General features: G+C 39.3%; 1 protein-coding gene across 1 annotated transcript in view; it reads right to left on the reverse strand.

Moving 5' to 3' along the window:
- PALMD (palmdelphin) overlaps nucleotides 1-10,203 on the reverse strand; it is a 50,183-nt gene extending 39,980 nt beyond the window's left edge. The window contains exons 1-2 of the mRNA XM_088022837.1: nucleotides 10,101-10,203; nucleotides 8,466-8,704 (exon numbers count right to left, since the gene is read on the reverse strand). Of these exons, the coding sequence (XP_087878963.1) occupies nucleotides 8,466-8,704; nucleotides 10,101-10,203 (342 nt within the window). The remainder of the gene's footprint in view (nucleotides 1-8,465; nucleotides 8,705-10,100) is intronic.
- Between the last annotated feature and the right edge of the window lie 2,155 nt (nucleotides 10,204-12,358).

Here is a 12,358-nt window from a genome sequence, read left to right on the forward strand (position 1 = left end):
CTGACTCAGAATTTGAGGGTGTAGTAGGGTGTGCTGGAAGATTTATTGTTAGAAACTCTTCCTGGTCAGCTAGTTTTAGGAGTCAATGAAATAAAAGAGGACCAAATCAAGATTTTGAAATATCTTGTCTATTAGGATTGAACCTTATCGAATATGTTAATTGTAGAAGATTAAAAAAATCCAGACAACTTTAAAGAAAAATATAAAAATCCCTCATACTCCCACTGCTTTAGAATTAACTGCTATCCACATTTTGGTGCCTTTTATTCCATTTTTTCTTCAGTATACCCAAACCATAGATGCGCACCCTTACACAAACACACGTGCAAACCACACGCGGGGGCCCATACACAGTTTGTGTTCCATCTTTTGCGCTGAATACTGTGTCATGAGTGTTTCTCATATTATTAAATTTTATTAATAAAATATTAAATTTTATTCAGAATATCATAATTTGCTTAATCAGTCTCCTTTTTTTTTCTGCCCCTTAGGCTGTTCTGATTCGTTGGCTATTATGAGTAGTTGTATGATGAAGTTCCTTGTATGTAAATTTTGGACCTATTTTCTCTGATTATTTCTTCAAGATAGGTCCCTAGGAGTTAGTTACCTAGGGGTAGGGATGTTTTAAAGATTCTTAATACAGATTGCTAAAAAGACTTCAATGAAAAGTTGTTTTAACTTATATTTCTATGTAACAGTGTCTGTCACCTCAACCTTACTAATTATGAATATTGCAAGCAAAAGTTCTTTTAGCAATTTGCATAGGGCAAATAGTATCTCATTTTGATGTTTTAATGAGATTTCTGAGTGCTCGCTTCGGGAGCACATATACTAAAATTGGAATGAGATTTCTGAGATTAGTGTGGTCAACCATTATTCATAATTTTCTTGGCTATCTGTATCAATTATTTTTTAAATTCCCTGTTGGTGATGTCTACCCATTTTTCTGTAAAACCTATTAATTATTTACTTATCAATGTGTAAGAGCTCTTTGAATTAAGGATAGTAGCCTTTTGTTTGTCATGTTAGTTACAAATAATTTTCTTATTTGCCTTTAAATTTTACTTCTGGTGTTTTTAGAAGTACTGAAAGTTGGGATGCCTGAGTGGCTCAGTCAGTTCAGCAGCTAGGCAGCTCATGATCCCAGGGTGCTGAGATCGAGTCCTGCATCAGGCTCCCCGCTCAGCTTCTCCCTCTCCTGCCGCTCCCCTGCTTTTGCTCGTTCCTGCTCTCTCTCTCGCTCTCTCAAATAAAAATATTTTTTTTAAAAAAGTACTAAAAGTGTTTTTTTCTCTATTGCCTTGATGTTTTTAATATCTTTATCATCTGAGATACAGTAATTATTCATCCATATTTTCTTCCTGTTTCCTAAAGTTTTTTTAAAAAGCCTCTTTAATCCAGCTGAATTGATTTGGTTTATGGTGAGTGCTAAGGATCTAATATTTTTTTCCAAATTTTTGGCTGATCTGAAGCTTTTTCAAAGAATTCTTTCCTATTGATTTACTTGTGAAACATTTATTAATTTTATCAATTACTAATTTTTTATGTACATTAGGTTTTGGTTCCGGGTTACCTGCATAGTTGGCTTTGGTACTAATATTACACAGTTTAGATAATGGCTGTTGAGGCAAATTAACATTTTATGGGTCAAGTTTTCAAACTTTATTGCTTTTGCCTAAAATGTCTTAATTAGTAGCAGTAGTTTTTCTTCCACTTGGACTTTGGAGTTATTTTTTTAAATTCCTATAGAAACGACATTGAAAACCCAACCAATTCCTTATCCATCTTACTCCCCATCAAACCAAAAAAGCCAAACAACCAAACAACCAAACAAAAATCCACATAACCTGACAGAATTTTAAAAGTCACTCCTAATAGTAATTATCATTATCCAGAGATAATCAGAGATCAATACTTTTTATATGATTTATATCTGCATGATATATTATAGGTCATATAAAATTGGAGGTGTTCTTTACATATTTAGTAATCTGACTTATTTTTTTAATATATCATGAACATTATGATATGCCATGTCATTATGTAGTCTTCTAAATTATTTTTAATGGCTTCATATTATTCCATCATATATAATATATACATATATATTATACTATATATGTATACACACATACATATATGCACTATGTTTACTCAGCTAAATTCCTATTTTTAGACATTGAGTTCGCTTCCACTTTTGTACTATAAGATATGACTTTGCTATGTTATGAACATCTTAGGAATCCATCTTTGAGTGCATCTCTTGTTTTTCTTTAGTATAAGTTCCTTGTTAATGAATTTCTAGGTCGAAGGATAAAACTATTTTTGGGTCTTCTTTTATCAATTGCCAAACTGTCCTGTTTAGCAATTTCATGCTGCCACTAGCAGTGAACAAGAATGCTTCTTTCGAGGATTTTGATTGGAATTGCATTAAACATAAAATAAATTTGGAAAAATATGACAGCTTTTTATATTTGAGCTTCACCTCGAGGAATGGTGTGCCTCCTCAACCCACATATATTGCTTAGTAGTTTCACTATATAAATTTTGCACATTTCCTTACCTTAGTGGGTATAAAAGTATAAAAGTTTTATATACTTTTATTTTTTATACTTTTATATACTTTTATATTTGTATAAATCCTGCACATTCCTTAAGTAGGATTATTTTTAGCTTTTAAGAGCTTTTTAAATTTTGTAGCTATTAGGAATGGGATATTTTCATATTACATTTTCTGACTAATTATTGTTTTTCACAAACTATTGATTTTTGTGTATTTGTTGTGTATGTGGCTAACTGAACTTTCAAGTTAATGTTTATTCTTAACTTTACAGACACTGAAGCTGAGGACTAGAGAGTTTATTAATTTTCCCAAAGGGTGTGGTTGGTCCAGAGTCAGAATTGGTATTCAACCTAAATTTCTATAACTCCAAAGATGACGCTTTTTTATACCACACCTTATCACTTCTCAAACCTGTCAGTAGAAATACAGTTTCCGAAACAAGTGATGTTAGAGCGCTAAGCACTCTGTATGGGTCAGAGTGTTCTGTTCGACTCTGAACACCAAATTTTAAGAGTGACGGTGACATTTCAAAGAGTGTCTAGAATGAGCCTGTGATATTGATTGAAATCAAGAGAATGAAACCGTTATGGCTTCAGTGCCTGGAGTCATGATGAATGGGTGGGATTTTAAGGAAACTAGATTCTGAACTCAACACCAAGGGCTGTTCTCAAATAGAAGAGGGTTTTGGGTGAGGTATTGATATACCTGATGCTGGAAGCATTCGAGAAGCTGGGTGAGCATCTTTGGAGCATGGCATAGCGAGAATGGGAATATGGACATTCTCTAAGTTTTCTTCTGTTAGAATGGGAAATCTCTAGATTTTCTCCTGGTTCTATGGTTACTTCTGCATCCTTTTTCTGAAACACCCTCATTCTTTTTTAGTTATCCATAGGAATTGGATGTGGTTATCACTACTGCTTTTGGGGTGAATGAAAAAGCACACATTTTCTAAACCTCATTTTATTCAGTAACTTTGGTCTTCTTTCCTAGCCTGACAACAAATTCTGACATCTCAAAATAAAACTCAGTTTGTGTGCTACTTGTTTATTCCTTTGTCTGTCCTTTCCTGTTTGTTCTAATGCATAGTGACAAAACAAAACAAAACAAGGATAAAGAACAAACACAAAATGAAACCCCCCAAATTAAGGGGTGACGGTAAACTTGGTTATTTTCTTCAGTGAAAAATATCTTTTCAGCTTGATGGCATTCATTCATAATGGCGCGCACACGCGCGCGCGCGCGTGTGTGTGTGTGTGTTTGTGTGCTCCAGCTAGTGTTGAGCTCAGTGCTGGGGAGCTGTGTGAGATGCAGTGATGTCCCTGCCTTAAGAAATCCTGGCTGGAGGGAAGAGACTGTGTAATGGAAGCGGGATGGGAAGAAGGTCACAAAGGCTTAGTTAGAGTATGGGATGCTCTGGGAAACGATGCCTCCCAGCCCTGTTGAAGCAATTACAAATGCTTCTGAAATGGCATCACGTTCTCTCTTTGAAATGGCATCACGTTCTCTCTTTTCCAACCTCTACTCCCCGTGGACTGGGGAAAGCAGAGGAGACCGGAAGGGCTGAAGGACTGGTTTGGGTTAGAAAATGTGGTTAAGTGAAGCAGAACCTTCATAGATTCTTCTCTTTGCTCCACGTCAAACTCTATTAAGAGTGAACCACGGGGAAGTTCTAAATGGAGTGAGGTTTGTGGTTTTGATCTTCCTTTGAATTTATTGTGATGTTGTGGTCAGAGTCTGACAAGCAGAAGAATTGACTCAAGTTGTATTCAGCTAATCCCTTAACTTTTCATGGTGTTAGGTTTTCCACCTACAAAATGGGGATGGTGACATCTGCTTTTGCAAATTCTCATAGGATATTTGGACAAATGAGATATGGATGTGAAAGCTTTATATATATGTGTGTGTGTATATATATATATATATATATATATATTTAAAACCCAAGTTCCAATGACAATAGGTGCTGTTATTATCATTATTAATCTTGGAATTCTTTCACTTAAGAGACGTCCTTTATGTTCTAGATCTGCGAGCATAGGTTGATTTTGAGTAGCAGTTGTAGCTTATTTGAACACGTTGCACCCCTAATGTCAATCACAGGCACAAGTACACATGCAAAACTTGGTGCTTAGGACAGGAACCAGTTTTGAGTTCCATTCAGAGCTTCAGAGAATAACCTGGTTCTGTGTCTCCAAGGGCTTGACTGAGTCCACTCAGTCACTGGGGGGTTTTATGGGAAAAAAACCATAAGTATAGATCACACTCAAACTGCTCCTATGGCCTTTAGGAAAGGGGACATCCCACAGGCTTCCTGGTGAGGGAATTTGTGGAGGCAGTAAATTTTCAGGGAGTCTCTTCCCCCAGTGGCATCACTGTCACTGAAATCAGTTAAGATATTTATATTTTATTTTAAGAGAAGCAAGGCAGTTTGAGACTGGAGATGAGGGAGTGGAAGCCCTGTTTGCATTTTAGCCAGAACTCTGCGGCACTTGTTTATACTCTAGTTAGACTTCAGAGCTTAGACTCTGTTTATTTCAGTCCAAGTTTTGTAAAGAAGCAGCTTTTGTCTTTTAACCATCCGGTACTATTCAGAAGGTTCCTGGGGATCCTTGTCAGGAGAGGTCTTTGCAAAGTAGCACTATCATTCTGTAGCATGATGGAAAAACCTCGTCCTGTTATCAAAAAGCAGTTTCCTTAGTAACTATCAAAATTATTATACCTCGTCACATGCTCTCCTTTGTGGGTGGGCTATTATGTTTGGCAAAGAGACATGGTACAGCACATTTTGTTTGAAGAAACCTTTCCCTCTCTGGGAGAAGCAGGCAATCTCAGTATGGCACTGTGGAAAATAGTGCAGAGGCTTGATTGTTTGAATATCCTCGCACAAGACTTCTTTATTTAGGAGATTTCTGCGTCTCCATGTACCATTGTTATGTGAATGCCTTTAGATGCCCAGGACAAATTAGAAGTGCTTCCTGTAACTTTGTCTTAACCATGAGGTACTTCCGAACAATGGTGCCTTATGCATTCTTTTAGCCATTATTATTTTAAGAAGTCCTTAGAACTCTAAATGATGTAATGACCCAAACACACATAAGGGTATACCTTTAGGAAAGATCCAGGCTGCTTGGTCTCGTTTTCACTCTCCCATTTGTACTGGTAAAATGAACGGGGGAAAAATGTATATGGTGGGCATATACAAGGACAAAGAAGTAGGGCTGGTTTCTTGGGCAAGTGACCTGTGAAGACATACTTGGCACCACACTGAGAAGGGCCCAGCACTTCATTTAATGCTGTGCCGTTGCCACGTTGATATTTTGAATGCTTTTTGAACAAGGGTCTGCACATTTTCCTTGTGTATTGGCCCCATAAATTATGAAGCAGGTCCTGCTTTGAGGCCATCAACTGTCTTATTAACTGCTAGAAGGTCAACAAAAAGGGAACGGGGTGAGGTGTGGTGTCCAGTGACAGGCTACACATGCTAAAGAAATAACTAGAACCTGTGTGTGTTTGTTCTTGTTTTAATGTTGGTCTTTGTATTAGATGGATTTCTGTTTCATGCAAAGAATTTTCTGCCTCCCAAATTCCTATGTTTACAAGTCTAGAAAAAATTCTTTGGGAGTGGAAAGAAATAGGGAGTGGATCTGGGGAAATGTGAGAGCTCCTTATTATTTTGCGTCACGAGCAGCTTTGGCCGGCAAATCTGGCTCTGTTGCTCAAATTCCAGCCTCAGGACTTTATATGGCTCCCTTCCAAATGGAGTCAGTCCTCGGCAGGTGCTTGTTGTTGTGATTAGTACCGTTGTCTAAATTTTGACAGAGCTCACCTCTTTCGCATCTATGCTTAAATGTCACCCTCTTTGTGAGGCCCATCCTGCCAACGCCACTGTGATTCACGGCCCACTCCCCCCCTACTCCTGATTTCCCTTATTTCACTTCCTTTCATTTAAATACATAAGGCCTGGCACACAGTAGGTGCGCAATCACCATTAATTAAATAAAGGAATGAGGGAATGAGTTGATAGCACACATTCCTAGCAATTAAAGATAAACTTTGATGAGAATAAAAATGTTGACTTTATTCTTATTCCTTTACTTCCCAGCTGGCTCTCTTCTCTGAAAAACTGATTCTCGTTCTCAGAATTCTTCTGGGGTCAGCACCAAACTGCTGTTTTTATGATCTCTAGGCAGTTTAAGGTCTAGGAGCTTTCCAGACTGAGTGTCCCCATGTTATTTAGGAACTGGATTGTCTAAGGTCATAGTGGGAATGGAGATAAGATAATGCGTTCCTCGCTGAGGAGGATGCCGAGAGCATATGGAATATCACTAATCCTAAGGGGATCTTTCTTTTTCTGGGGGGAATTCATCTGGGTATTTTCACTGGTTTTATCGTGGGCCAAGTTTCTTTCCAGAGAGGAGTTCTGTCGGGATAACCGTCAGCCCCTCATCTCACTCTTCCTGAGGATGCTGGAAATGTTGGTGTCGTCTATACAGTAATATTAAAAGTGAAATTCAAATTACTAGTCTATGTCAACAGCTCTTCTTTTGTATAAAAACCGGCTATTTGTTAAAATACGTACTAACTCGAAAAGAGTCTCAGGAGACTTTTCATTTAATCAGCTTGAAGCAGTCCTGCTTTTGAGTTACAGCTGAAAACTGAACTCTTTGGCTGAGAGATACTTCGACGATTAATTCAGTGAAGGAAGAGTTGGTACATGGACAAAGTAATGAAGGAAGAATGTGAGAGTACGTGTATAAAACAGAATCTGTATTTGGTATACCCAAACTGATATACTGGCTTTTAAACAATCGTTTCTGTGTACTTTCATACATTTTTTTCTTTATTCTCTTTGAGTCTTTGAGAAGATTTCTGACAATCTAAAATTCAATTTCCTGAGAGGAGAAATGAATGACATAGTTACAGTATTAATTCTCAATCCGAGAGCCTAAATGCCACATTCCATCTACTTACTGTGTTTAATCTATTTTTTTTTTTTTTTAGAGGAACATGGAGACGGGCACTTGGTTCTGTCAAGTTATAGTAATCGACATTTGGTGGAAATAATGACTGTTTGGACACTCGAAACCAGGTGGGATAAATGCAACAGTGAAGATCATCTCATTTCACAGAGAGGGAATGGAAGAACAAATTTTAATATAAAAATCAAATAGATCTGAGAGTGTAAAAAGGTGTTTTTTCCCCCTTTCCCTAACCAAGTCTGTGAGTTGCTGGGTTGGGTACATTGGAAAAGTCTTATGGCTTTGTTCCTGAAGTATACAAACATTGTTTCTGTGAAAGGAAATAGGAAGAAAACAGTTAAAATGAGAAGATTGTGTCTGAGTTTTAGTTTCTGTCAGAGATTTTGAAGATTTTAAGTATTTCCCAAAGTGAAACAGTTCCAGCAGATTCTCTGGATACTGTATGTTTTCATTCTCCCAGGGAGGGATGGGGCAGTGCTGAGGTGGCTTCCTGGTGGAGCAAGGGTGGAGAAAGCTGGCATCTCTGGGGGTGTCTAGCAGGAGGTGAGTGGATGTGTTGTTTCCATGGACACACCATTGCTCCATTTTCCTCTCTAGGTTGTGACAAATTGGGACTGGGCTTTGCCTGGTGAGGTGGAGGCTAGTGTTAATTTATTCCCATAAGCTTTTTCCCCAACTCCCCCCCTCCCCATAACCTTCATATAACATATTACTTCCAAGGTAGAGTTACTTTGTGATTACTTTGAGTAAGTAACTAGAGTTTCTTTGGAGATTTGCTTAATTCCTTCTAATGGGATATGTTCAGGCTAATGGAATAATTCAAAAGTAGGGGTGTGTGTGTGTGTGTGTGTGTGTGTGTGTTTGTGTGTGACTCATCAGAAAAAGCACACCCAGTATATTCAGGAACCTGCTTACTCTCTTGCCTGCTTGGAAGGCGTGATTCCTCTTGTTCTACCTCTATTTGCATTTGGAACCCTCAGTGCAAATTCCTGGTCTTCCTGAATAACTAAGCATCGTAGCTGCAGACCACGCACTGCTTCCGGAGGAGTTATAAGGTGCACTGGAGGTACCGAGGGCTTCAATAAGGCTGTGCTACAATTCAGGAAGGTACAATGCGGAACAACAGGCTTGTTGTGTATTGGCTTGTTGTGTATTTCTCCAGCTATGTGATTTAGTTTCGTAAATTAGGAGGTAGGGGCAAAGGCTGAGCTTGTGCCCATAAAACTCACACAGTGTAATAAAGTAACCTTTAGACAACAGCTGTAATGCAAAAAGCCCATGCCAAAAACAACAGAGCAGGGCCCAGTTCCTGTTCCTTAAAGCCTAACAGCTGAAACGGTGGCTGAGTTTAAAGACCAAAAAAAAAGAACAAAACAAAACAAAACAAACAATAGTTCCAAAGCAAAGCTTTCTGAAGAAAGGAAAATGTACTAATTAGAAGTTAGACATTTCAAAAGCATTGTCTTATGGAAAAGTGCCAACCTTATTGGTGGATGTCTGGACTTCTGGTTCCTCACTATTGGCTGAGAAAATGTTTCAACTTCTTGAATCCTTTTTGGGTGGAACTAAGACATTGTATCAATTTAGTAAAAATTCTAAATTTGGATTAGCATTATTATTTATGCTATGGGAACGAGAAGAGCAGAGAATAATATCCTCCTACCCACCCTGATTTAGCATCAGTTTTTAAAAAGTACTCATTTCTTCCTGACAGCTAATTTCAGTGGCAGAAAATGCTGAGAAATTGGGATGTGGATTTCCAACTTTTTAGAAAATTATATCACAAATTGTAGCTAATCATAAATGACTGTGCCACAGATTTCCAGGTTACTGCCAAATACAGGATTTTAGAAAATTAAAAAAAAAAAGCTGGATCACTTAAAGAAAGTAGTTTATTTCTTGCTGCAATTCTTTCCCAGAACAAATGTAAAAAATGCACTATTTTCCTTCCCGGTATTAACGAGATATTTTCCAAACCCATTGCATTGCATGCATTGCATTCCTTTATCAGGATCTTACTCAGTTTGTGACTCTGCTGAAAACTGATATCTAAGAATTAATCTGATACGTGCTTTTACCTACTTTTCTCTTGTTTAATGCTTAGTTTAAGTACAACGACATTCATTTTAATTCTGTTAGGCTCTCTGGAACATACTACCACACTACAAATAAAAAGTTTCAAGTTGTTTGTTTTATCTCTTTCTTTCTCCCCCATTTAAAAGAGTTTAACTTTTAGGTATATTCCTTGTTTTAAAAAGTCTCTAAGTTTTAATCTCATGTCTGGCAAATATCAATCAAAGGAGAAACTGCTTTTTTAAGGCACCGAGAAGGTGAATGACAGTGAACCAAACCGCCTCCCAAGCTTCTGAGTGCTCTTCAAAACGCCGGCACAGGTTTTTTTTTTTGCGAAAATAAAGAACATCGCCCTGCCCTCAGGTTCCAAAGCCCGAGAATGATAGAGGGTCACAAGGGTTAAGAGAGCACCAGAGCCGCGTCCGTGAAGGGTGACAGTTCTGTTTTTCCACTCACAGGGGCTCGGCGGCAGGGGCACCCGCAACCTGTCTGCCGTTCCTCTAAGCAACCACCTCCTTGGGTTATAACTGGACGCAGACTTACTGTGATGGCTTGAAGTCTTTCCTTCACCAGCTCAGCTTCTTCCATTCTAGAAGTCAAGGGCAGGCAGACGGGTGCAGGACGTCCAAAGCTACCATAAAGCGGGAGCGTCCTGGGGGAGAGGCGAGGGGTGACAGAGGAGAAGCCCTTCGCACCCGGGCAGGAAGGCAGAAATCCCCGGCGCGGCAGGAGCGCCTCAGAGCAGAGGTGCAGAGCAGGCCAGACTGACACATGTAATGAGAGTGTGCCGGGTAGGCAGACCCTGAGGCTGCTGGCGAGAGCTGACTGACAAGTTTGAACGGCAGCCGCACCAGCCCTTTTCCTTCAGGAGCTGCCAGCTCTTTGTTGTAATGTGCACAGTTAGCAAGGCACATTTTCTCATTAACTGTTCCTTAGCCAACTCATTATTTTCCAGGAGTGGCACGGCGAGCCCGGGAGCTGAGTGTGTCATCAGCCTCGGCTCTAGCGACACCCAGCCATCTCTGGGTGTGTGTGGGTCTGTGTGTGTTTGTACAAAGTTTACCGGCACCCTCCTCCTGAGTTTAGAAAGACAGAGCCTCGCCTGGACTGGCCGGGGCAAGCCACTCGCTTGCCTTTCTTCCTCTGACTGGCTTCAGACAATCATAATAAATGCTGGGGTGATCTTAGAACTTCGTATAGTGGTACATTTACCTCAGGGCGTCCTTCCCTCTCCCTCCTCCTCCCACTTGAGCAGTTGCTGTCAAACTTTGGAATCTTGAGGTCATGGAGAAATTAAAGGTGTTAACATGGCGCTGGGCCCACCGAGTGGCGTTGGGTGCGATTTAAACGTCAAGTACCACCCTTGGTTGTTTCTTGTCTTGGATTTCCACGGGACGCCGTTCTTTCTTGGACCTTATTCAGAAATGACACTCTCGGCTTTCAGGAAGGTGCCCATTTTGACCTCACCAGTGGTGCAAGAGAAAGGAGCGAGGCTTTGAAAGTGTGACCAGACGTTCTGTAACTCACGCGGTCTGACATTGTGTGGGTGTTCCCTTGTCCTTTAGAAAAAGAAAGCCAAGCCCAGGGAAACTCTTAGCAGAGGCTGGAAGCTTTGCAAGTGATTTTGTTTTCTTTCCCTTATGATTTCTTTGATTAAATTTTGATGTAGTAAACCGTAGTTACTGTCTACCTTGTTGTTACGTTTTTGGATGCTAGCCAGCACCTTTAGATCAGCATTCAGCTGTTAAAAGGACAAGCCAAACAGTGACCATATGGTATAATTTCCTTCGCATTATTGATCGTAATAATAATAGCTAATATTTGTTGAGTACTGTCTGTAGACAAATGTTCCACAAACTATTTATCATACAAGGTGCTGGGAGATAGCTGCTATTATCCCTATTTTACAAATGAGGAAACTGAGGCTCAGAGCTGTAATTTGCCACATAGCTAAAAATGGCAAACCCAGGATTGGCAGACTGACTTTATAATAGCCATTCATCAAGACCGGCCCAAAAAATGGGGCTGAAGGCTATATCAATCTTTATGAGAAAGAATTGGACCCCCCAGCCTCCTCCTCCATCTACGTCCCAGAACACTTACATCTGAAAGCAAACCCCTTAGGCAGAACTCCTTATGAATCTCTAGAGTATCTCGGTGGCCCTAGAGAGAAAAGATTTTTCCATATTGTCATGTGGAGCTACCTAGCCACAGAGTGAAACCCATCAGTTTCAAGAGTCTAAAATCCTACTTGAGAATAGTTTGTCGTTGTCCATACAAACTCAAAAGAGATGGTTTGGGAAACTAGAGCATTGAAGAATTGATTAGGCATGGGCCAAGTTTGGTTACTATTGGATGGATACTCAGGCTTAAAAAAAAATCAACCCTTCAGAATTTTTTATTTTGTTTATGTAGGTCCTGGGTGAGATTAAATACAAGAGAGAAGTAGTGATAAATATCTCAGTCAGAATTGCATATTTGCAGCCCAGAACAGATGGGCAGTTATCCAATTATTAGTCTGGATCTTTTCCTAAAAACAATTTACCACTCAAATCTCCTTTCTGCTATGGGAAAACTCAAAGGTTTTCTAGTGTAGGGGAGGATCTGATAAAATAAGAAGACCGGGGAATTTAGGAGGGAGCAGAGTTGTGACAACTGATTGGTATCATCCTGTGTTTATTCATTTATTTAGTTGATAATACTAATAATTGCTAATATTTTAGAAGCATTTGTTATTCATTTA

This window comes from Eumetopias jubatus, unplaced genomic scaffold, assembly GCF_037043125.1.
Source record: "Eumetopias jubatus isolate StellerSeaLion01/CBP00866 unplaced genomic scaffold, mEumJub1_p1.0 scaffold_4, whole genome shotgun sequence".
Classification (NCBI taxonomy): Eukaryota; Metazoa; Chordata; class Mammalia; order Carnivora; family Otariidae; genus Eumetopias; species Eumetopias jubatus.